Genomic DNA, 27,773 nt, shown 5'->3' on the forward strand with positions numbered 1-27,773 from the left:
GGTGGAAATTCTACGAGTTCAGTGATAATGTTGTCTGGTTTTAGATGAAACATAATTTCATAAGGTGAAAATCCTGTGGAAGTGTGCTGCAAGCTGTTCATAACATCTTCAAATTCTCGTACATGGTCGTACCATGTAGGATGTTTATGACTGCAATATGTATGACATAAACGACCAATCTCGCGCATATACCTCTCAGCTGGGTTTGACGACGGATTATATACAGATATTTGAACATGTTTGATTCCCGATTTATCAACAAAGGCTTTCCAAACTTTTGACAAAAACTGAGAACCGTTATCCGACAAGATTGCTTTTGGTTTCCCAACATTTAAGAAATAGTCTTTTTCAACTTTTTTTACTATCTCATTACCTGTGGCTTTTCTGACAGGATACAACTTGATTAGTTTAGAAAATACATCCACCATGACAAAAATGTAGCAGTGGCCTCTCCTACTTCTTGGAAGAGGCCCATAGAAATCAACAGTGACTAAGTCTAGAAGTTGTGCAGGAATAATGTTTTGCATTTCACCTTGACATTTTCTGTTACTTACTTTGCCTCGTTGACACTTATCACAAGTTGACAATTCTTTTCTAATTTTCTTGGCCATATTGTAGAAGTATATGTTTTCTTGTAATTTCTGCATACACTTCTGTATGCCACAATGACCATAGCTCTCATGAGTATACCTAATTAACCTGTCAGCTTCCTCCTCAGGCTAGCAAAGTTTCCAATTGTCAGAGTCTTTGTCAGTTCTCCTAAACAGAGTACCTTTAAACACCTTATAGTACTTGTCTAATTTTTCATAGTTCTTTTTCCCTAAACAGCTCTTTACTAATTTCCAATTTGCATCACGGTTCTGGCTGCTCCTGATTTTGTCACACAATGATCTAACAACTTTTTCATCTGTGACCCCTTTAATATATCTCATTTTAAACTGTTTTTCTTCATTCTGATCAAAAATTTCTGTTTCCCCTCCTACTGGTAGCCTTGATAGAGCATCCGCAACTATGTTGTCAGTGCCTTTAATATATTTAATTTCAAAGTTGAATTGTTGTAAATACAATGCCCATCTTGTAAGCCTATAATGATAGAGCTTGCATTCCTGTATATAGCTTAAGGCTTTGTGATCAGAGTACACTATTACCTTATGTCCAAGTAAATAGGTCCTGAATTTTGAAAATGACCACTGTATGGCTGATAGCTCTTTCTCTGTTACTGTATAGTTCTTTTCATGCTTCAGTAACATTCTGCTTGCAAATGCAATTGTAGCATGAACTGTCTCCCCATTGACTTCTTTTACTTGAAATAATTCAGCACCTAGCCCATAATCACTGCTGTCAGTATGTAAACAGAAAGGTAAATTGAAATCTGGTCTGTGTAACAGGTTTGGTTATTCAGTTCCTTTTTTATTCTGTCGAAAGCCTCTTGACAATCTTTATTCCATATCCAAACAGTGTCCTTCTTTAACAAGTTACTTAGACAGGGTGTGTTTAAGCTTTGTTTACTTACAAATTTTCTGTAGAAGCCACATAGCCCATAAAATGATTTCAGTTACGGGGTATAGGAAACTCTGCAATTGCTTTAATTTTGTCTGGATCAGCCAAAATTCCTTTTTCTGTTATGACATGTCCCAAAAATTTTAACTCAGGTACTGCAAATTTGCATTTTTCCAGTTTCAGTGTCATTCCCCCTCTTCTGAGTTTCTCACATGCCTGTCTTAAAAGCCCAACATGCTCATTTCAATCTTGTCTAGTTACTAAAATGTCGTCTACATAAATCACTAATTTGGAAACAAGTTCCTGCCCAAGCACATGGTCGAAAGCTCTAATGAATTCTGCTACCGATGAGTTCAAGCCAAAAGGGACTACACAATACTGATAGCAACGCCCATTGTAAAGAAAAGCAGTGTATTCCCTAGATTTGGGTGCCAGGGGTACTTGGTGAAAGCCTGAGGTTAAGTCTAGACTTGACATTAATTTTATATCCTTGAACTTGTGCAACAGCTCATCAATGTTTTCAGGATGATCTATTTCCCCGTATAAGATCTTGTTTAAAGGCCTGGAGTCAAGAACTATTTTCACTCCCCCATCCCTCTTTGACACAACTACCAGTGGGTTATTGTAAGCACAGATACTCCTTTCAATAATGCCACACACTTCCATCTTATGTAATTCTTTCTCAATTGCTGTACATTTTGCTATGGGCACACCATATGGTTTTATGAAAAATGGGTCATGTGGTCTTACTAGCAAAGCGCATTCGTAACCCCTAACTTTCCCTGGAATGTTGCTAAAGACATCACTGTATTCCCATAACAAAGACTCTAGTTCCTGTTTTTGCTCATCATTTAGACCGCTAGCTTCTGAAATCTTAGTGTTTACCAGTGTGTTGAAATCTACTTCACTTAAATCTAGCTCTGTTATGTGTTTGTCAACATATCTTTTCTCCTTTACAAGATTTATAGTGTTAAATTTATCATTACACAAAACTGTATTTGATCTGACAAGCTTGGTGGAGATACATCCCCCATTTGGTGTTGTTATGATAAGTTTTTGTCCTCCCCAGTCAAATCTTGCATCTACACTCCGAATCCATGACATCCCGAGAATACAGTCCTCACTGAAGCCTGGTATAACTAGGCATCCATGTGTAAATGTGACTCCCTCAATTGTAAAAGATAACGAAGTTTGTCTTTTCACAGTTTTACTATGTTTTCCTGTAGCCCCTCTTATTTTCACCCCAATGACTGGCATTTCAATGTAATCTTTCTCGCACTTCAGCTTTTTGCTTAGAATTTCAGATATTCCTGACACCTGACTCCCTGTGCCTATAAGGCACTTGCCTTCCCAGGTACCAACTTTTGCTCTAATGAATGGACTACCTATGTCATCACCTTTTTCAGGCTGAACATATTCAAACAATAAATCATTTTGAATTTCACTGAAACAATGACTTTCTGACTTACAAGTACCTATATTACTGTCACCTTTATTATCTACGGTCATTACATTAACACACACATCATTAGCACTGTCGCTTGCATTGATAATTTCATTAATCCAAATATTTGCACCCATATAACATTGTTCACCACTAAGGAATTTATCCTTCGTTGTTCAACAATAATATGTTTAGTGTTTTGCCACCAATCAGGATATAAAATTTGAGACATATTAAGAATCATTTTTCTAAAATTGCTATCATTTTTAATTGCATCACTATTTAGCCACATATTATAAAGAAATAATTCACCTTTGTTCATTGCAAATGGTAGCCTACTTGCACAGTCAGTTTTACTGTTCAGGGAATCTTTACCAACTGCCCAGGTTCCTTCATAAGATGTTGGATTACAGAGCCTATTGGTTGTGACACTGGCATTTACACCACTTAAACCGTTAATAACATCCTTGGGTACATCTACAACATGCATATCAGTTTCTCCCACCATACCTAATGCCTCCATTTCCTCTTTCAAGCAAACAAAATATTTTTCACCATCATCATGTATCATTAAATCTTCATTTTCCCAAATACTACAATCATCAACCTCTCTCTCCCGAAAACTTAAAACATTGCTTTCACATCCAAGTGTACTTAATTCTTTGCTCGTTAAATCAGTGTCAACAATTTGCTCACCTGTTTCCTTCATCAGTGCATCAATTCCTAAATCATTTAAATCGTTAACCTGCTGGTCCTCTGACAAACTACAAGCTTCTGCCCATTCATAAAATTCAACTAAGTCAATTATTTTCTCTGGCTCTTTATTACTACCAATGTGTTCATTCTTAACAGGTACTGTGTTTAGAGGGTAGTACACATTCATAAGATAACTACTCATTACTTGAGACGTATCTCTTGGTGCAACGTAGTCACTGTTATTGGTCCATCTATTATGTATGCTTTTCGCCCCTACCTTGTGGACCGACAATGGAGCGCATGCTAGTTTTTTACTTCATGACTTCCCATAGCATTTTGACTCCTGGTGTCACTATGTTCACGCCAATTCCTGTTTACAGACTCCCTGTAATTACTTCTGTTCCAATTGTTCCCAGATTGTCCTCTTGAATGGACATTATAGTTTTCCCTTTAATGGAAATTATTATTAATATTGTGACTATTTCGTTCCCTATGATGAAAACTATGGTTGTTGGGCCTACTGTTTTCCCTCCTGTTAAAATAAGTGTTTCCCCAACTATGGTCCCCACCTCTTTGTGTGTGATTGAAATAAGTTTTTTGGTTTCCCCACTTTGTCTATAATCCTGTCAAGTTTGTCCGAGTTTAGAAATTGTTCAATGTTGTCATCTGGTCCATACACTAGGTCCCGTTGCACATCTGTTGGCAACCTTCTCTTTAAAGCATCTATCTGTGTAAGCTCATCAAAGGGTTTACTCAAATGTACAAGTTTCTTCAGTTGATTCTTACAAAACTGTTTCATAGTCCCCTGTGTTTCTCTATAATTTGGTCCATTCAGGAACTCGCTCTTTATCCTGGCTTGTTCAGTTTCAGACCAGAACTATTTAAGAACTCAATTTCAAATTCTGCATAAGACATGTCCATAGAAGAATTTTGATTGGCCCATGACAAAGATTCCCCCTCCAAAAATTTTTTAACAAACTTAATTTTGAAACTTTCGCTCATATGGGGCAAAAAATTCTCTCTACAACTCTGCAGAAAGTCAACAGGATGCAAACTACACTCATTAGAAAAGTTTTAAACTGGAATATTGGATAATAAGGTACATGTGTTCATAGAAAAATTTTTGTTAGCTATATCATTACTAAATATTTCAAACTTCTGGTTTAACTCTGATACTGTACTTTTTAATTCATTAACGTCTGTCTTAGTTTCAATCTCGTGGAGTTTTACTGTGTTACTGACTGTTTCCACTTTATCATTCACAACATTTAGTTTCGAATCTACTCTACTTTCAAGATCTACCGCCATAGCTTTTACATTTACACAAACTGTATCTATTTGACTATTAACATTAACAAAACACTTTGCATTTTTCTCTCTGTCTGTCACCAGTTAATTTTTTACAGACTGAATTTTGTTACTCAGACTAGATTTTACGTATCCCACTTTAGATTCTACCACCAAAATCTTTGTTTCTGCTTTGCTACGTTTCTTGTCTATCTTTGATATATCGTTGCGAAGTTTATTACCCCAAAGTAAGACATTATCAAATTTTTTGCTCATAGCTCCTTCTAGACATGACGCTGTCTGATTTATAACCCGAAAACTGTCCGCGACCATCCGATTCATGTTTTGCAATTGATCTTCATTAGCTTGTAAGCGGGCTGCAACAGTTTGATTTAAAGCTAACGATTGTTCCATCATTTGTAACAGTGATTGAATGTCCGACGTCTCACGTTCTGATGAATTAAGACTTTGATCCGCTTTTTTGACTGACTCATCTTCTGTTTTTATCGGCATATCTACGACCCCAAAGACTAACAAATTTTCACAATCCTGCTTGGATTCAGCACCACTTTCCTCTTTCACAATGGTCATTTTCGTGAAGTTTCACACACAAAATAATAAAAGGGATAAACAGCACTACGCAAATGTACTTATCTTTTCAGTCTGGGTCCTCACTCGTGTGGTCAGCTCACTTTACTGCCTGGCAAAGAGCCCCCAGTTGTCACGAACCCACTCTACTGTGCAGGAAAAGTTATCTCCATAAGGACACCGTTACGGTGTGGCTAATGGCTGTATAGTACTTTAGTAGAGCTGGCCATGATGTCTCCTTTGTTGATGCTGCTGAGTCTGCGTTGTCCATGTGGCTTCTCGTTGTCTAGGCAATGATTCCTTTGCTGGTCTGGGTCCAAGAAAAGGTGCGGGTTTTTTAATTATCACTGGACTATCGAAATCATGACGCAGTATTGCACGGTTTCTTTGTATAAAAAACACACTTTTATTGTCAAAACTAGATACACAACTTCATTCCACCGCGGCCAACACTCAAGTGGCCGAAAACCCGTTGTAGACCAAAGATCACGGTCATAAGCTACAAAGAACATACAATTCCAATATCGACTATTGATCGACACACCTAACTTAGTATTATCTTAAGCAAAAGCTTTTTTAACACGACTTTAGTATGTAATATAAAAAAATGATGTCTATTTGTCAGTTCCATTATAATGCGGACACTCTGATCCGGAATGTGGTGGTTCAGCTGGCCTCCGATCCAGAGGTCCACACTGCGGCCCTGAAACACGATGAAAGAGATTCTCCACATTGCCCACTCATTTGAAATTGCTCTGGTGGCTAACGAGCATCTCATGGCGTAGCCGCAAGTGGCGACAATCGATGCGTCTTTTCGGGTTCCGCCCTTGCAACATCAACGTGGCCCAGCCACCAGAGGCCAGTGCTGTCAGGACTCCTCTTTGTCTAACGTCTTTATGGCATCAGAGCCTCTGGTTGCCCCTCGTTGCGGGTCGCGTGGCCCGCTTCCACCTTACCCACAGTGCTTTAACGCACAGTCTCGTGCTGATTGCCTCCACCGCTGGAAAACGTGCACACTGTGTGAGGAGGGGGGCGATATCCTATCTGTTTGTCGTAGTCGCTCGACTCACTCCGATCGTGCCCCTACTTTGACTCAGGATACAGTGCATGCTCAGCAATCGGTCATCCGGCTGGAGGACCCATCAGCACAGAAGCTATTCCTCATGCTCCGCTATTTTACTGAGGATATCAGTTTTCGGGTTGACACTGGGGCCACCGTCTCCCGGACTAATATTGCGACATATACCCGCGTATCTCAATCTGTATATTGAGCAAGCTGTAAAGGAAACAAAAGAAAATTTTGGAGCAGATGTTAAAATCCATGGAGAAGAAATAAAAAATTTTGAGGTTCACTGATGACATTGTAATTCTGTCAGAGACAGCAAAGGACTTGAAAGAGCAGTTGAATGGAATGGACAGTGTCTTGAAAGGAGGATATAAGATGAACATCAACAAAAGCAATATTAGGATAATGGAATGTAGTTGAATTAACTCGGGTGACGCTGAGGGAATTAGACTAGGAAATGAGACACTTAAAGTAGTAAAGGACTTTCGCTTTTTGCGAAGCAAAATAACTGATGATGGTCGAAGTAGAGAGGATATAAAATGTAGATTGGCAATGGCAAGGAAAGCATTTCTGAAGAAGAGAAATTTGTTAACATCGGGTATAGATTTAAGTGTCAGGAAGTCGTTGCTGAAAGTATTTGTATGGAGTGTAGCCATGTATGGAAGTGAAACATGGACGATAAATAGTTTGGACAAGAAGAGAATAGAAGCTTTCGAAATGTGATGCTACAGAAGAATGCTGAAGATTAGATGGGTAGATCACATAACTAATGAGGAGGTACTGAATAGGATTGGGGAGAAGAGGAGTTTGTGGCACAACTTGAAAGAAGAAGGGACCGGTCGGTAGGACTTGTTCTGAAGCATCAAGGGATCACCAATTTAGTATTGGAGGGTAGTGTGGAGGATAAAAATCATAGAGGGAGAGCAAGAGATGAATACACGAAGCAGATTCAGAAGGATGTAGGTTGCAGTAAGTACTGGGAGATGAAGAAGCATGCACAGTATAGAGTAGCTAGGAGAGCAGCATCAATCCAGCCTCAGGACTGAAGACCACAACAACAACAACAACAACAACATACCCACGTGGGCTCACCTGCATTGTCACCTCCCTCCCGGCATTTGGTCACCTACGGTGACGGTTCCATTCCCCTTTGTGGGCAGTTCGTCATACAGGCAATGTACAAATGTGTTCCTCGGCTCCTTAACCTATTTGTTGTCGACTATCCATTGGCTTCGAATATTTTTGGTGTGGATGCATTTCAACTGTTTGGCTTTTCCATTTCTGATGAAGTTAAGGTCGTTTCCATGGCTGTTCCTTTTCATGACTTGGGTGATCTGTGCTCGGCTTTTACATCATTGTTTGCAATGGATCTAGGGTCTGCTTCACGTTTTCAGTCACTCATCACACTTTGGCCGGATGTGCAGCCTCATTTTATCCAGGCCAGACTAATTCCGGTGGTCTTACGGCCAGCAGTCAAACAGGAACTTGATTGGCTTCAGGCTGCTGGCATCCTCAAGCCTGTGACATACAGTGCTTGGACATTGGTGGTCATATGGAAACCCCATGGATCCCTTTGACTGTGTGGGGACTTCAGCGCTACTGTCAATGCTCAGTCCTTAGTAGACACTAACATCTACATCTACATGATTACTCCATTCCCCGGCAGGAAAACCTTCTCACCAAGCTTGCGGGGAGGGAGGGGGGGTGAGTACTTTTCTAAGATCGACCTGGCTGAGGCATACCACCACTTACCCTTGGATGTCGATTCCCAGGACTTCATGGTTATCAACACACTTTTTGGATTATACAAGTACGAGCACCTTCCATTTGGTGTCTCTTTGGCGCCGGCAATTTTCCAGTGGTTCGTCTAGCAGCTTACGCAGCCTGCGTGAATTATCTGGACGACATCTTGGTCACCGGGAGTTCCCGCTAGAATATTTGCACAACCTGAGCATCTTAGTTCACGCTCTGCAGTCTGCAGGTTTACGCTGTCAACTGGAAAAGTGTTGTTGTTGTCAGCTAGAAGCGGAATACTTTTAGGCCACTGGCTTAGGAAATCTGGCATTCGCCCTTCGGATCGCAATGTCATGGCCGTTGTGTCCCAAGGACTTATCTGAACTCCAGGTGTTTTTGGGCAAGGTTACTTATTTCTTAAAGTTCTTACCCCAAGCTACCTGTGTTGCTCAACCCCTCAATCACTTGCATCGCAAAGGGGTTATTTTTGCTTGGATTCCTGCCTGTGACCAGGCTTTTCTCCATTTAAAGATGATGCTAAAGTCCACCCTTTGCCTTACTCCTTTCTCTCTGGACCGCCCCTTGGTTGTGGCAGCTGATGCGCCAGCATATGGCATTGGGACAGTCCTCATACATCGGAATACCCATGGCCCAGAACAGCCCATCGCCCATGCATCTAGGACATTAACCCCAGCGCAACAGAACTACTCCCAGATTGAAAAGGAGGCCCTGACGATAGTGTTGGCCGACCAGAAATTTCACGCTATCTCTTTGCGGCCACGTTCATCCTCATGATGGACCATAAATCCTTAGCTACGCTTTTCGGACCCTACTGTCACTTTCCAAAGTGGACGGCTCAGCATCTCCAGCACTGGGCGTTATTTTTGCGGAATTAACACTTTTTAAATGTGGTGCTACAGAAGAATGCTGAAGATTAGATGGGTAGATCACATAACTAATGAGGAGGTATTGAATAGAATTGAGGAGGAGTTTGTGGCACAGCTTGACAAGAAGAAGGGACCGGTTGGTAGGACATGTTCTGAGTTATCAAGGGATCACAAATTTAGCATTGGAGGGCAGCGTGGAGGGTAAAAATCATAGAGGGAGACCAAGAAATGAATACACTAAGCAGATTCAGAAGGATGTAGGTTGCAGTAGGTACTGGGAGATGAAGAAGCTTGCACAGGATAGAGTAGCATGGAGAGCTGCATCAAACCAGTCTCAGGACTGAAGACCGCAACAACAACAACACTTACACCATCCAGTGTATGCTCACTGCCCACCACGCTAATGCGGACGATTTGTCATGTATCCCAGCAGGCCCCGATCCTGCATTTGACCAACAGGAGGTCCTCTGCTTTCACATCGATTCCGCCCTCCGGGATGCGCTGGACGGTCTGCTTCTTGTGGCTGCTCACATTGCCACGGCTACATGCTCAGCCCCTATCTTGCGGCAAGTTCTCTGCTGTGTGGTCCACGGTTGACCTTCCTATATTACTTGTCCGGTGCAGACTGACTTCAGCCCCTCGCACCACCTGTCCCTCAGGCTCTCCGTTGTCGATGATGTCCTTCTGTTGGCCACGGAGTCGGATGCCCATCGAGTGGTCATCCCTCCAGATTTTCGACATCATGTGCTCAGTTTGTTACACCATGGGCACTGGGGTATGTCCTGCCATGAAGGTTTTGGTTCGCTGGCACGATGGCGATATTGATCACCTGATCTGTGGGTGCACTGTGTGTGTGCATCACCAGGCAAGCAAGCACCCCTCAGTCATTCACACAGTGGCCTGTGCCTCGCTGGCCCTGGGATCGCGTCCATCTTGATTTTGCAGGCCCATTTTTGGGGTCCGTGTGGTTACTTATCGTTGATGCCTACTCCAAATACCCGTATGTCATCCGCATGGCATCCACCACCACAGAGGCCACACTCGTGGCCCTGGCCCAGGTTCTCACAATTGAGGCCTGCCTCACACATTGGTCTCCGATACTGGCCCCCAATTCGTGGCATCATCCTTCCACGACTTCTGTCTGGACAACGGTATCAAACATATATGTAGCCCGCCTTTCCACCCTTCCTCCAATGGCACAGCAGAAAGGCACATAGGCCCTCACCTTGTTCTTCAGTACATATCGCACGATGCCCATTGACGGGCATAGTCCGTCGGAGCTCCTCCATGGGTGACAGCTGCAGATCCTGCTACATTTGCTGATGCCGTCACCCTTCCACCCCCCTTCCCCACTCCCGGCAATCTCAGCGTTATGCTCCCGGTGCGGCCGTGTTGGTTTGTCACATCTTTTAAGTGTTCTGCCAACAAAGCGCAGTCTTAGTTTCGCTTTCCCCACAATATTATATATGTGGTCTTTCCAAATTAAGTTGCTCATAATTGTAATTCCTAGGTATTTAGTCAAATTGAGACCCTTAGATTTGTGCGATTTATCGTATAAACAAAATTTGTCGGATTTCTTTTATTACCCATGTGGTTGACCTTGCACTTTTATTTGTTTAGTGCCAATTGCCACTTTTAGCACCATACAGAAATTCTCTTTAGATCATTTTGTAATTGAAATTGATCGTCTGATGATTTTACTGGGCAGTAACTTACAACGTCATCTGCAAACAATCTAAGGGGGCTGCTCAGATTATCACCTAGATCATTTATGTAAAGCAGGAACAGCAGAGGGCCTATGACACTACCCCGCGGAATGCCAGATATCCCTTCTGTTGTGCTCAATGGTTTACCGTCTGTCACTACAAACTGTGGCCTCTTTGAGAGGAAATCACGAATCCAGTCACACAACTGAAATGATACTCCATATGCAGGCAATTTGATTAATAGTTGCTTGCGAGGAACGGTATCTGGAAATCTAGGAATATGGAATCGATCTGAGATCCCTTGTTGACAGCACTCATTACCTCATGGGAATAAAGATTGTTGTACAAGAACTGTGTTGCACAAAAATGATATTTTCTGAATCCGTGTTGGTTATGTATCAATAAGTCATTTTCTTCAAGATGATTCATAATGTTCAAGTACAGTATATGCTCTGAAATCCTACTGCAAATATAGGTCACCACATGGGGCAAAACCAGACTGGATCTGATGTAATTCATCCATCCTGTGGGGCCATACTACAAATGTGTCGTCTACATACCTCCAGAAGACTGTTGGTTTAAAACTTGCCGAGTCCGGTGCCTTTTCCTCAAAGTCTTCCATGAATAAATTAGCTACCAGAGGGGAGAGGGGCTTTCCGTAGCAACTCCATCAATCTGCTCGTAACATTCACCATTGACTGAAAATACGATCCATAGAATTACGAGTGTGGTGTTTTACATTTTCCTACTAAGGGCTTTAATAAGGAAGATAAATATTTGGCAGAAAGGTATATTGGTGAACCAATATTGCTCATTATAGGGCTCATAGACAGAGCCTCTAGGCACTCACCCTTATCCATTTTGTGAACTTAAGGAACCACATAAAATCTCAGTGGCACTGCACCTTGCACTTTTAAACTTCTTGTGACTTCCTTTGGTAGTGATGAAGTGTTCAGCAAGGCAGCAGTACTTGTTGTCACCTTGTTCGTAGGATCTTTGTTGGTCTTCTGGTATGCACCAGAACTAGGTAAACCAAATGTCTTTTCCTTGTAGACTTCCTAAGGCAAAAGGACAGTAGCATTACCTTTGTCAACACCCAGGGCGACTGTGTCAGTATCCTCAAGCAGCTTTTGTATCACAAATCTCCCTTCCTTGGGGACATTACTTCTTTGTGGACGATGTTTCGTAATTGCTCGGCAACTTTCACATCTGATTTCTTCAGTTGAATTCTTTGATAGGGATCGGACAGCTTCTTCGATGGCACTGATGAAAGATGATATCAGCAAAGTCTTTGGAGTAGGAGCAAAATTTAGCCCGTTGCGTAGGACAGATAACATAGTTACAGGTATGCAGGTATGTGATAGGGAAGAAGGTTAGGATGCCCCATTAATCCTTCTAAAAAGAAACACCATGCCCAAAGAAGACTTTCCTACAGGTGTAGTGATTCGTTGCCAGGAAAAGGGCTGGTTGACAACACAGATATGGAACACTGCCTGGTACGAGAGCCACGACAGTTTTTGTTGCTTTTGAGGGACATCATACTGCTAAAGTAAATGATAAATTATCTGCACAAAATACAGATCTTGTCATAAAACCTGGAGGAATGACTTCAAAATTACAAGCACTAGATGAGGCCATAAACAAACTGTTCAAGGACAAGCTCTGAAAAATGTATTCAGATTGGCTCCTGGAAGGAGACCGTGTCCTTACACTGTCTGGTAAGATTAAGAAGCTACCATTCACCCTTTTGTGCACATGGATTCTTGTTTCATTGTCCTGAATATCATCAGGGTCCATCATCAAGGGGTTCAAGAAATGATATATATTGAATGTGCTGGATGACAGTGAGGATGATGTACTGTGGGAAGATGGTTCAAATGGCTCTGAGCACTATGGGACTTAACATCTGAGGTCATCAGTCCCCTAGACTTAGAACTACTTAAACCAAACTAACACATATACATGCCCTAGGCAGGATTCGAACCTGCGACCGTAGCAGTCGCGCGGTTCCAGACTGAAGCGCCTAGAACCGCTCGGCCACCGTGGCCGGCCTGTGGGAAGAGAATGAAGAAAATGATAAGAGTGAGAGTGATAAACTGAATACCAGTACTTTTAATGGCGAGAGTAAATACGACAAAATATGTTGCCAATGAGTTGTATCAGGTATTAGAACAAATGTTTATGGTACATAACAATGTCTTACAAGTAAATATAAAATACATTTGTGGTAATTTTTCTCCTCTCAATCAGTGAGTGATATATTTTCATGCAAAATCTCTCTCTCTCTCTCTCTCTCTCTCTCTCTCTCTCTCTCTCTCTCTCTCTCTTTCCCCTTTTTTTCTGAAAAATCTCTGAAATTTAGGAGTAAGTCTATATGCAGTGGTGGCATATTTTTGGGCCAACACAGTGGATGTAAACTGGGATCATGTCAAGGTCTTATGGGAAGTGGGTTACCTCCGTATTCCTCTAATTTGAATATTAAGTCTCCAACCTGCATGTTACGGGGCAGTCAAATGAAAATGACACAGACAGGAAAAAATTAAAGTAAGCTTTTTATTACTTAAAAAATAATTGTTTTAATAGACTTAATCATATAAAGTGCATTTTTGCCCTACGTGGGTGGTCTTTCCTCAAAGAAAGGCCACATTCTTGAGAAACACTCTTAAGATGATCTTCCAGTCTCCCACGAAGATTGCAGCTTTACTTGGCTCTTTAAAGGAGGATTTATTGCTTCATAAGGCAGGTGCATCTATATTCCCTTGCCACAGGCAGCACATGTGTAAGAATATGTATCTCTTTGCTTCTGACCAGCGTCTGTAACTCACAGGTTTGTACTGCCACAGTGGAGCGTATAAGGCCGCACTTGGCACCGTGTCGTCAGTCTTACAACTTACTCTGAAGATGGCCAGATGATACGGGGCTAAAATATCACTGCAAGAAACTTTATTTGCACAGCTGCATGCCTAAAATTTAATGGACTATTCATTACACCACAAACAGTTGAAAATGCACACGACTAAAAAGTATTTGTACATTATTAGCCGTATTGGGTATTTGGTCTTTTGTCAGCAGTATTTTGTGTATCACAATCAGAACAGATGCTAAGAAATTTTTTCACATGTTTTGGGTATAAAATGTGTTTCAAAATAGTTGTATTTGTAACAAAAACATCCACAAATAAAAGTTTCTTGGGAGTCACTAGATGAAGTCAATAAAAATGCAGATCTCCAGCCGTGGTGGAGCATGTAAGGCCACACTCGGCACCATGTCGTCAGTCTTGCGACTTACTCTGAAGATGGCCGGACGATAAATGGTCGAAATATCAGTGGAAAAAATTTTATTTGCACGGCTGCATGTCCGAAATTTAATGGACTTTTCAGTCATCTTTACCAACATCACTATGAAAAAGTAATACTCAGACTGATAAAACACACTAGAATAACAAAGTTTCCTTTATTTGTTTGAACACACATTGTACTGGAGATGTGATTGAGGAAGAAGTCTTCTCTTACTGTTGCTTGGAAAATATTTGCCATCCAGAAGGCTTCCATGCTACTACATGGCAGTTACTGTTGCTACACCATGGCCAAAATATGTGAACACACAGACCTGTAACCTCCAGTTTACCATACCCACTCTCTGAAGTAGCAGCCATTGTTTTTACTGAGAGGGAGGTAGAGAATGCTCTTTTATTATCCCCCCCCCCCCCCCCCCCCCCCCCGCCTCCCCGGTCTCCCCCCCAAAATCCAACAATATTCACATTCATACGTTGCAGCCCCAGTTTCCCAATGATTAGTTCTTTCTCCTCCATGTGTGCTATTGTATCTGGCTCTTGTTGGCTCACTTGCCACATATTGGTGCAAAGCCACTGCAATGCCTGTACCTCAGCCTGATAAAGACAGACACCTTCCTTCCAGCTGCCGCTACACTTCTTTCACCAGTAGTGTCTCTGAGGTGATGGAATAAATTATCACTGGGCAGCTATTATGGTGGCCCTTGTCTCATAAATTGCTGAGAAATGTCCAATGTGGCCTTTGTAGGCATTGCCGTAGATTTGCCCATTTTGTTACCTTGTTAATTGTTAACCCACATTGTAGATAACTTTCTATGGAAACACCAGACTGTTGCCCCCCACCCCCTTTCCCCTTCCCACTTCCCACCGGAAATGGTCCACGAGACTTGCTTGGAGACAAGAATTCTCCATACAGTGCACAGGTGGAGTTTCAGAGCCTGCCTGCCACACTTTGTAAGGGGATTTTTAAAAGGCCATGTTTGTAATATACTTGTGGCTTCACCTTTATCAAGCTTTTTTATTCAGGAGCACAGGATACTTTAAGGCTCTGTACTGAGCATAATCTTATTTGTTGTATCGGCCAGCCCCATTATGAGCCCTCTCGTGCTCTCTCTCCATTGACGATTTCCTATTGCAGCTCTTGGTGGACCTGTTAATTTCAGTGCTGTCTCAATCACATCTGCTCGTGGAACATAAACAATGGCTTCCACATTTCAGCTAAAAGATGGTGTGTATGGTTATCTGACACGGAAAGAATTCCATCCACCATCCATGCATCTTGGTCACTGCTCTCCTGTGTGCTTAAATTAGAAAAACTTCAATGTTAACACTTGATAGAAAACTATGTTGCTCCTCCCATATATATCTTACCTGGCAGCCCACTGTGTCAAATCTCTGAATGACGTAAACACTCTAAGTGGCACCTTGTGGGGACCAGAGGAACACTCCCCCTTCATTTGTATCAGTCCTTTGTCTGATCATAGTTAGAGTGTGGGCTATAGTATATTTGTCTGCATAGCCATCAATCTCATGGATTTCTAGCATGCTGGATTAAATAAAAAAACTGAATCCTACAACTTTCGCTGTTTCTGTGTGTAACCCGTCTATCTTACATAGCCTTCACACACAGTTCAACCTCACAGAATCCATTTGGCCTCTAGTATGTTTCCCACAAATCCAGATAAGAGTTGTTACATGAACGCTGCCAAATACTACTGTCATTCCGGCAAGAAGTTCTCCTCTGAAAATACATTTGCCAACTGTTCCCTCTGTCCAGGCAATTATTTTATGCTTCATTTTCTGATAAATTCCTTGCCTACCAATATGAGCTTATCTCTGCTTTCTAATTGCCTCTGGGAATCTTCTTTCATATTCTACTATGAAAGCATCATCTTGACTTACCTGTTACATACTACAAAAACTTCATCTCATGTTACCCGTCTTGGACTTACTTCACTTCTGAATAGCAGTTCTCCGGCTCTGATCATTCACTCAGCATTTCCTATGCTTCACATGTAGCTTGGGGAAAGCAGATTCATTTACACAGTTGGCTCTGTGGATCACAGTGATATGGGATGCATCTTTGTCTGTGAAGTGCCCACCCACATGTTACCAAGGTTGTTTTGAGTAAACTGCATAAGTTTTGCTGGGAAGACCTTGCACATCCTCTGTTAAGTCCCAATCTCTCCCTATGTGATTTCCATATTTTGAAGCTCTGAAGAAAGACATTCTTGGCCATTGATTTGCTGTTTAGGAAGAGGTGTAGCACACCTGGGTACAATCTTGGTTCCAAAGACAACTGCAAATATTTTTCCAAGAAGGCGTTGACAATCTTTTATCAAACTGGAACAAATGTATTAATAATTACAACAATTATTTTTTAAGTAATAAAAAGCTTACTTTAATTTTTTCCTGTCTGTGTCATTTTCATTTGACTGCCCCGTAACATGCAGGTTGGAGACTTAATATTCAAATTAGAGGAATACGGAGGTAACCCACTTCCCATAAGACCTTGACATGATCCCAGTTTACATCCACTGTGTTGGCCCAAAAATATGCCACCACTGCATATAGACTTACTCCTAAATTTCAGAGATTTTTCAGAAAAAAAGGGGAAAGAGAGAGAGAGAGAGAGAGAGAGAGAGAGAGAGAGAGAGAGAGATTTTGCATGAAAATATATCACACACTGATTGAGAGGAGAAAAATTACCACAAATGTATTTTATATTTACTTGTAAGACATTGTTATGTACCATAAACATTTGTTCTAATACCTGATACAACTCATTGGCAACATATTTTGTCATATTTACTCTCGCCATTAAAAGTACTGGTATTCAGTTTATCACTCTCACTCTTATCATTTTCTTCATTCTCTTCCCACAGGCCGGCCGCGGTGGCCGAGCGGTTCTAGGCGCTTCAGTCTGGAACCGCGCGACTGCTACGGTCGCAGGTTCGAATCCTGCCTCGGGCATGGATATGTGTTAGTTTGGTTTAAGTAGTTCTAAGTCTAGGGGACTGATGACCTCAGATGTTAAGTCCCATAGTGCTCAGAGCCATTTGAACCATCTTCCCACAGTACATCATCCTCACTGTCATCCAGCACATTCAATATATATCATTTCTTGAACCCCTTGATGATGGACCCTGATGATATTCAGGACAATGAAACAAGAATCCATGTGCACAAAAGGGTGAATGGTAGCTTCTTAATCTTACCAGACAGTGTAAGGACACGGTCTCCTTCCAGGAGCCAATCTGAATACATTTTTCAGAGCTTGTCCTTGAACAGTTTGTTTATGGCCTCATCTAGTGCTTGTAATTTTGAAGTCATTCCTCCAGGTTTTATGACAAGATCTGTATTTTGTGCAGATAATTTATCATTTACTTTAGAAGTTTGATGTCTCTCAAAAGCAACAAAAACTGTCGTGGCTCTCGTACCAGGCAGTGTTCCATATCTGTGCTGTCAACCAGCCCTTTTCCTGGCAACGAATCACTACACTTCTTTGGGCATGGTGTTTCTTTTTAGAATGATTAATGGGGCATCCTTCTCCCATCAGCTTTAGCAGCTAATACCACAGTTACTCAACTCTTTTTCATTCCCGATTCCTCATAATAAGATACTTTTTGCCGATTTCATCTCTATGCTCGGTATGTCAAAATTTACTGCCATTTCACCAGTGTTGCCAATCTGATAAAAAGGGATGCATGATTCTTTCATACCTGGATGATGCAACGCTGGAAGTTGACCAGCTTCTCCTCAAAATCCGCTGACATTCACTGTGCTTGTATTGTACTTCATCAGAGAGTAAGGCAGTTTCTCTGCATAAATCCACAACACCAGCCAATACTCACATGAAATTCTTGTTGTTGTTCATTTAAATCTTTTGAAGTTTCTGAGATTTTCCGTTGAAGAATTTCTTGTGAGATAGGCATCCCATCTTTCCTTTTATCTTGCACATAGGAACAAACCTTTGCTTCAAGTTCCAGGTACTTGCCATATTTCAGTTCCCTGATGAATTTTCTTATTGAAATTGCCTCTGCACGTTTTTCTTCTGAAGCAACCATCACACATTAGATTCACCCAGTCTATATTTTTTTTCTAGCCTCCCTGTCGGTTGTGGTTGTAGTACAATGCACAAGTGTACATTTGAAGCATACATCACAACTATTCTGAATTCCTTGGTTTGATGATGCTTTTCTCTCTAAATAGTTGTTTGTATCAAACAAATCAGTATCCAACTGAAACTGAATTGTAAGCTAATGAAACAATACTGGTAGACCTACACATTATTAAAACCAATAAAAGTTTGCATTGTTTTGTAATAAAATGCCTTGTCATCAGTTTTGGCTACAGATACTAGTTGTATTGTTGCACATGAGCTTAATTTTTGTTGTGCAATTGTTTGTAAAAAGACTGTAGCAGATATGAACCAGACCCTAATTTTTTGATGGTGAAATTCGGGTAAAAAGTGTGGCATATTTTCGGGTCAGTGTGGTACATCTATGCACAGACTATGCAAGTCACTATAAAACACATAGCAGATGGTACTTAGTACGGTACAGTTTGCATGCTGTATGCAATTACTCTGTCACAGCAATTTTTTAAAAGTGGGAATAGTGATGTAGATTTCTGCGCCATTACTGAACAGCTGTGACAATATTCCGTTGCAGGGAGAGCTCTGATATGGCATTTTAATATCTTATTTGTTATGTAGGCCACTCATCAGAGAAAAATAGCTCCACTTGTTTCCATCCTGACATTTACAATAACATTATAATTTGTGTGCAGTTATTTTATTTCTGTTTCAGAATTTCTTGAGGAAACCATTAAACGCGTTTTTGATCCCTCTCTCAACCTTTTTCGTGTTACGAGTGAGGAGCGCCTCTATCCATCTCCTACGTCTTACATGCAGGATAATCACCTGCAACTGTTTGAGTTTGTGGGGAGAATGCTTGGCAAGGCAGTATATGAGGTAAGAACCACTCTACAGACCAGTTCACTGTAATATAACATGCAAAAGAAAAGAAAAATTTATCATAATTTGAGCCCATTCTGATCTTAAGACCATTGGATATCAGTAGCACACTGAAAACTCTCATGTTATTGTGTTTGCAATTTTTTCAAATTACAAAAATGTTGTTTAGATGTCAAAATTAAAATTATATTTTTACAGCATGGCCAATAATAAACTTCCTCTGAAAATATAATCATATAATCTGTTTGTTGAGATCTAGAGGGTATGACTGAAGCGAGTTTGCATACATTTTCTTTCTTTGTTCTCGATTTTGACCTCCAACAATTATTTTGTGTCAGTTACGGAACATTTTCTCACCGTCAGACGTGCACTCTCTGCAGCTGTTTACGGTTAGCACTTTTATGTCACATTAAGCACACATAAGGAAATCTAGATTCAGCAGCTCAGTGGCCATTTTATATGATGTTATCTTACTGCATTTTGGACATAAATGATCAACACAACTGATCATCTGCATTTTATTATAAAGTTCAACAAGAAGGATATTAAAGGAAAGGGGAAGCAAATAAATTAATTTTGCCAAAGGTTTACTTTTTTATGTGATAGCAGCATCTTCCTCTGACTCCCTTTGCTGTAATGTACAGACTTAGACATAAAACTGCCGCAGAGACTAAGTCAGTATTGTTAATGCTGTTAATGAATCCTGAGTCTGGCCGTACGCGCAGTCTGGCAACACTCCAGGATACGGAAGTGTATGGAGGAAATGCTGTCATTATTCATGAGCCACTGTAGAACTGTAGCTGCTCACGGTATAGTGGTAAACGTCCTACAATGTAGATACAAAGTTGTGAGTTCGAACTCCCTCAATGCGTAATTTTTTAAGTCTTATTTTGGTTGTCTGCTAAAGTTCTGACAGATGGAACCTCAAAGATAACTCACTTCACAACATTTCAAGGAACTAATGTGCCAAACAGCTCATGGCTGCATCAAGATCAGAACAGTTCTTGCTTCAAGAGTTTCCTCACCCTGCAGCAGCCAACAGCCCTGTGCCGTACACCAACCACTGCTTAACGCCAGGTGCCAACTGATCAGCCAAGCGTGGTGTGGCGCTTTGAGTGTGATATCAACTGTCATTTTCTTATTTGCAGTTCTAGTATTTAGCTTACAGTCAGTATGGGTTTTTGCATGTTTGAAACCTATGAATGTTGTTCAACAATTGTACAGTAGAGTTACAAGTGGGAAAAGAGCTAACATTTGAGACTTAATGTTTGCTATGGGTTTAACAGATGGGTGAAGGCAGCAGATGCAGCTTGAAATCTTTCTATTCTGTTTGGCATGAGTGCTTTTGGAAAATAAACTTCAGAAAACGGTTTTCTTATTTCAAGAGATATCATTCTGACATGAATGACTTCCAACATTCAGAAAGTCTTGATTACAGATATATGTGGTGAACTGTCACAATTTAAACATTGTGCAATACTTGCATTCAATAGCCAAAGTTCAGAAGTCTGGAGTAGGGGTACTGGATTCTCCAACTCAAAGCAACAAAATTCAACATGATGACTATTGCTGCATGTTTACTTGAACATCATCAGTTCGCTCAGTGAAAATTCCTATGCAATATTTTTACTGGTGATGTGTTATAAAACCCCTTATGGTAACTTTTTAAGAATAAATCAATGGCGGAACCCTAACAGATGACATATACTCAAGCAAACGTCAGTCTGAACATAATATTTGGCATCCACTGGCTGAAAAAGTGTGTTGTGCATTTCGAACCTATCCTCAGGGTTGTGACTATTGTAGCTCGTATTTGTTGCCAACGACCAACACATCATTTTGTTACAGTGAAATAAAAACTGCATACAAAACTGCATCATGTGTTGCTACTACAAGATAATGTATTCTGCTGATATCACAAACAAAGCTGTCCAGGTATTTTTTGAAAAGTCATCCTTCACACACTTTTTCTACTGATCTTATACTCTCAAATGTTCAAAAGTATCATTCCTTATCAAAAAACCACCTAGAAAATACCTTTCTGGACAAAAATGCACTTCAAACATGGTTTGATGACATTTTTAATGATGATCCTGCACAATTCTACAGGTTTGGAATCAGTAAACTACCTCAGCATTGTCAGCCTGTTTTAGATAATGTTAATGTTGGTGAACAGTCTGTTGTAAAATGCTATTAGATTATGCACTGTAAAAATAAAAACGTAATACTTCCTATCATGAAAACCATTTACCAAAAGTCTAATGTAATACAACTCGAGGAATCTGTAACGTGAATAAGCCTATATCGGCATGACTTGTGAAGATAATATTCACCATGGTCTTTGAAACGGTCTATGTTTACTTGCTATCCCATGTTGCTGTCATGCCGTATAGAAACATGGCAGTTCATAAGCAAATAAATAAGATTTCCTTGTTGATTTTGGATTTGGCTGCGTGTAGGTCTGTCACAAATGCCATAAAAATATTGCCGTCGGTGTAATTGTAAACGCAAGCCTATGCAGCCTGTGCGTCATTGGCAATCACATTACCTCGCAGCAGGTGAAGAGCTATAGTATATGTTTCTCCTTTATTGCACCAGTTGGGACTACAATAGCTAAATTTCAATGTAGAATATGAGATTAGATGCAAGTTCCACATAGAATGACTTTCCTGGTCTCAAAAACATAAATTAATAACATTGTTTCACATATTATGTGCAAATCACTCAGGTTATTCAATGAAGGTGATACAAGAAGATCAAGTGAATTTAGTAATATGATTCTGTGCCATCCAGGAAGTAAATGTTCATTTGCAGCATTGCCAAACATATACCGCATTGTTGCAAGATTCCTTTATACTACTAGCTGAAAAAATGCTAGCCATTGTATTCCTTGAATCAGCTGCACAGTGACTACACATTCTGTCTCACTGCAGCTGCCTAGGGTCAGAATAATGGAAGCATATGTCACTGAGTCTTATTCGCATTTCTATATCTAGGTTTGGGGGCTAAAGCATAGTTACTAATAATATTCAGACACACTGACTGCAAATTAAAGTTTACACATTAAGAACTGCCTCAGTTATCTGCATTTTTTTTGTCTGAAGCATACTGCAAACTAATAAGCTTGTCACAAGATTTGATTCACATTTCTGGAGCATCTCCAGTGTTTATACTGTCAGCATTACAAGTAGACAACATATCTTTTTTATAATTATAAACTTAGAGAATAGTTTTATTTAGATTGATGTCATTGTCACTATCTGCAAAACAGACAAATGGAGGGACAACACTACACATTGATTGCAAAATGTGAGGATCTGCAGGGAGAATTTTCAACAGTCAGCAGATGTTTTAACTGTACCCAATTTTAACTCAGTCAATGTGAAATGTCAGCTATCTTTATTGCATCAAAATATTCGAGGACTGAGAAATAAAATTAATGAATCAATTATCTGCATAGATGAATTAGAGTCTTCAAACCCAACTGACATAATCTGCCTCTCTGAACATCATGTGATCACTGGTGTAGAGCTTTTAAGTGTTACAGGGTTTAGGTTAGCATCTCACTTTTGTAGAGCAGAAGTGGAGAAAGGAGGAGTTGCCACATTCATCAGAAACTGTCCTAAATTTAAGAACATACACATTCATAAATTATGCCTAGAACAGCATGTGGAAGCATGTGCAACAGAATTAGAATTTCACAAAAAATCCTTAATAATAATAAGTGTATATCGAGCAGCTGCAGGTAACTTTAATCTGTTTGTAAACCACCTTGAAGCTGTACTGGCCCATTTAGCAACAAAAACAAAGAAATAGTGGTTGCTGGTGATTTCAATGTCAACTTAATTCCCACTGTAAAGTTCCCCACTAGGATAGCCACTTGCTCACAAACAGCCATTGATAATATCTTTATAGAAAAGGCCAATGAACAAAATCATATTACAAAACCAATAGTCAATGGCCTCTCAGACCATGACATGCAGTTCCTTCTGTTAAATGTTAATACTGAACAGGATATAAAATCTGTTAAATCCGAGCTCAAGAGGGTAATCAGTAAGCCAAAAATTGATTATCTTAGGACGCTCCTCAGAGACATTCACTGGACTGATGTTTACAGTGCTCATGGCATGAATGAAAAATATAACACTTTTGCTAAAAAAGTGCGTACCTTATTCGAACACTGCTTTCCCCCAAAACTTACCAAGGTTAGAGCAAAGTCTACAAAGAAGCCATGGATTACTTGAGCAATAGGGGTATCTTGTAAAACAAAAAGAAAACTGTATCTGTCAATCCGAAACATTTCCAATGTTGATGCTATAGCACATTATAAGAAATACTGCAAAATATTAAAGACTGTAATACGGATGTCAAAGCAAATATATTACAAGGAAAAGATAGTCATATCAGATAACAAAATAAAGACAATATGGGATATAGTGAAGGAGGAGACCGGTAGAACCAGACATGAAGAGGAACAAATAGCATTAAGAGTAAATGATACATTGGTGACAGATGTGTATAGTGTTGCAGAACTTTTTAACAAACATTTTATAACTGTTACTGAAAAGATGGGGTTGTCAGGTTCAGTAGATGCTGCTATGGAGTACCTCAGACCAGACATTTCAAGTAACTTCCATAATACGAATTTGACCCTCACTACCCCAACAGAAATAATGTCCATCATAAAATCTTTAAAACCAAAAACATCTAGTGGGTATGATGAAATATCAACAAAGTTAATTAAAGAATGTGGCTCTGAGCTAAGTAACATATTAAGCTATCTGTGTAACCAGTCGTTTATCAGTGGAATATTTCCTGAGTGGCTGAAATATGCTGAAGTTAAGCCACTGTTTAAGAAGGGAGATAAAGAAATAGCATCAAATTTCCGTCGAATTTCACTGTTGCCAGCATTGTCAAAAATTTTCGACAGAGTAATGTACAGTCGTCTTTATAACCATCTTATCTCAAATAACGTACTGTCAAAGTCACAGTTTGGATTTCTAAAAGGTTCTGATATTGAGAAGGCTATCTACACTTACAGTGAAAATGTGCTTAATTCATTAGACAAAAAATTGCAGGCAACTGGTATATTTTGTGATCTGTCAAAGGCATTTGACTGTGTAAATCACAATATCCTTTTAAGTAAATTAGAATATTATAGTGTAACAGGAAATGCTGCAAAATGGTTCAAATCTTATATCTCTGGCAGGAAACAAAGGGTGTTATTAGGAAAGAGACATGTATCAAGCTATCAGGCATCATCCAACTGGGAACTAATTACATGTGGGGTCCCACAAGGTTCCATTTTGGGGCCCTTACTTTTCCTTGTGTATATCAATGACCTTTCATCAGTAACATTACCAGATGCCAAGTTTGTTTTGTTTGCCGATGATACAAACATTGCAATAAATAGCAAATCAAGTGTAGTCTTAGAAAGATCAGCCAATAAAATATTTGTGGACATTAATCACTGGTTCCTAGCCATTTCTTTGTCACTAAACTTTTAAAAAACACACTACATGCAGTTCAGAACTTGTAAGGGGTGTCCCAAGAGTATATGTCTAACATATGTTGACAAGAAGATAGAAGAAGTGGACAGTGTTAAATTCTTGGGATTACAGCTTGATAATAAATTAAACTGGGAGGAGCGTACCACAGAACTGCTGAAGCGTCTTAACAAATCTCTGTTTGCAATGCGAATTTTGTCAGACATTGAGGATATAAAAATGAAAAAGCTGGCATACTATGCTTACTTTCACTCCATAATGTCATATGGGATTATTTTTTTGGGTAATTCATCAAGCCAAGCTAAAGTTTTCCGGGCACAAAAACGTGCAGTAAGAGTTATATGTGGTGTGAACTCAAGAACGTCCTGCAGAAGCCTGTTTAGGTAACTAGGGACGCTAACTACTGCTTCCCAATATATTTATTCCTTAATGAAATTTGTCATTAAAAATATATCACTTTTTCAAAACAACAGCTCAATTCATGGAATCAATACTAGAAATAAGAATAATCTTCACAAGGATGTAAAGTCACTTAGTCTTGTACAAAAAGGTGTGCATTATTCAGGAACACACATTATCAATAACTTGCCAGCAGCCATAAAAAGCTGAACAACCAATGAAATTCAGTTCAAGAGAAGCCTAAAGGATTTATTGGTGGACAACTCCTTCTACTCCATTGATGAATTTCTCAGTAAAACCAACTGATTTGTATATAAGTACAATATAACTTCTGCACAATTTCAGTGCAGTAATGTGTTCACTGAAAATTTGTGTGTGTGTGTGTGTGTGTGTGTGTGTGTGTGTGTGTGTATGTAAGTACAATCTAACTTCTGCACCATTTCAGTGCAGTAATGTGTTCATTGTAAATAAGTATTACAGTAGTTGTATTACATGTTTATTACCTTATAAATAAATAAAAAACTTTTTTATTTTAAATTCAGTGCATTAGTATTTGTAAAATGACTCTTTCATATAGTGTTCATTAAAAAATGATGATCATTCCACTTGGGACCTGTGGAATGGTACATTAGCTTATTTGTTTTAGTTGTAAATATTTGTCATGTATTGTTTTTCTGACATGTTCCACATCCTAGAGGACCTCCTCACTACGGATCAATTGGAATGAAAGTAAATCTAATCTAATCTAATCTAATCTTCGTAAGTTACAAATAACAAAGTCCCAATCAAGAAAGGCTACTGTGGAAACCACATGCAGTGGCAGAAAATGTGTACTCAAAAAGCCACTTAAAATTAAACTATTCACAGTTTGTGAGGCCTCTCAAATTTCAATATTCTCTCATTGTTGTAGTAGAGGCAAAGGTAGGACTTGTAATTCACTTGTAAAATTACCTTGTTACACTTGAAAATACATTTTTCCAACTTTCTGTTGCTTATTACACATGGATTGTCCAAATAGTTCATCCAAGTTAAATGTAACTACTGTAACTATCTATTGAACGTGGAGTGCTAGTTCTGCAAGGTTTGCAGGAGAGCTTCTGTAAAGTTTGGAAGGCAGGAGACGAGATACTGGCAGAAGTAAAGCTGTGAGGACCGGGCGTGAGTCGTGCTTCGGTAACTCAGAAGGTAGAGCACTTGCCCGCGAAAGGCAAAGGTCCCGAGTTCGAGTCTCGGTCGGGCACACAGTTTTAATCTGCCAGGAAGTTTCATATCAGTGCACACTCCGCTGCAGAGTGAAAATCTCATTCTGATGGTAGGATAATCCAACTCCAGGCCTGGAAGTCCATCGAGTATCGCTCAGTCACCAAACATTTTCTGGATGGTATTTAAGATATAACTGTTTTTTGAGACAATACTTAACTAAATGTAACACATAAAACATGTCAGTTGCATAGCAGATGTTAATATTTGTTAAGGAATTATCTGCAGAAGTAATGTAATTACCACAAGAATGAACAGTGCCTGCTTGGTGCTTATGAGACGGGTAGTTCATACATTACTGAAAAAATATGTGTTTGTGTCCACAATGACAATTTATTTAAACTGCAACTGTAGACCCAAACATATACCTTTTCAGGGAGCTACTGTATTGGTCACTGTTCCACCTGCAATATGTTATGAATATGCTTCTTATATTAGACCGAGGAGATTGACAAGTGTTTCCTTCCAAATGTTAGTAGTCTTTGGTTCCACACTCTGCTTGTTCTCAAGGGAAATGTGGGGCAGTGTATCAGGGCAGGTGTTCCTAGAACCAAATCAGTGTATATTGTATGCTTTCTCACGGAGCAGAGAGAAGTATGTAGAGCTTAAGGGGAGTTGGAGCGCCTTATCCCGACAATGTTAAATTTAGTGACTTGGTTTCCCTGTATTTCAGGAACCACTGTAGCCCTTGACATGAAACTTTTACAGGACATTAAACTGTATGTTCTGAGTCTACTGAACTACAACAATTGCATTTCAGCCTCTGCTTTCGTAAATACAATTTTTTAATTACACGGTTAAAATTTTGTGTACTTTTTTTGTACGTTATCCTAAATAATTTTAATTATACATAACATTATGTTCTTCTTTTAGTTCAGTAGACTCAAGATATGTATGTTATTACTCCCTGAAAATTTCAATACTCTGCTCAAAGTGGTTTCTGACCTTCAGGGAAACATGCAACAGAAAATGTAAATTTTCAGGAACAGCTTCAAAAGTTTCAAAAGACTGTAACTCACTTTTTTTTATTTTTAGTCACTCAGAGCCCTGCACCATACTGTATATCATCCTCTTGATCTTTTTCCAAGTTTTTTCTTCGTTCTGGACTCCTTAGTGGCCAACTGTGCTGCATAGTTTGTTTTATCAATGCAAACCTTGTCCATCCGTTGAAGTTCTCTGATGCATTTTGCTGACACTTCTTCAGTAATTAAGGATTTGCCAGGTCTCTGTAAATAGGTTTTATGATATCCATGACTATTGTTGGGATGGAATGTTTATGGCTGTATGAACTAACACCTCCACCAGGCGGGCAAAGGTGGTGTACTGGTTTTTCATCAGTTGGCTGTCTGTGGAAGAGGGTAGCTCATACTGCCTGCTTCATTTTCAACAAATCCTCAGTATTATTTCTAATGACCGTCCCATAATAATA

At 39.8% G+C, this 27,773-nt stretch overlaps 1 protein-coding gene across 2 annotated transcripts in view; it reads left to right on the forward strand.

Annotated features, from left to right (window-relative positions):
- LOC126164184 (ubiquitin-protein ligase E3B) overlaps nt 1–27,773 on the forward strand; it is a 313,945-nt gene that overhangs the window by 151,437 nt on the left and 134,735 nt on the right. For both annotated transcript variants that reach the window (XM_049920218.1, XM_049920219.1), the window contains exon 12: nt 19,012–19,175. In XM_049920218.1, the coding sequence (XP_049776175.1) occupies nt 19,012–19,175 (164 nt within the window). The remainder of the gene's footprint in view (nt 1–19,011; nt 19,176–27,773) is intronic.

The sequence above is a fragment of the Schistocerca cancellata genome, chromosome 1, assembly GCF_023864275.1.
Source record: "Schistocerca cancellata isolate TAMUIC-IGC-003103 chromosome 1, iqSchCanc2.1, whole genome shotgun sequence".
NCBI classification, from domain to species: Eukaryota; Metazoa; Arthropoda; class Insecta; order Orthoptera; family Acrididae; genus Schistocerca; species Schistocerca cancellata.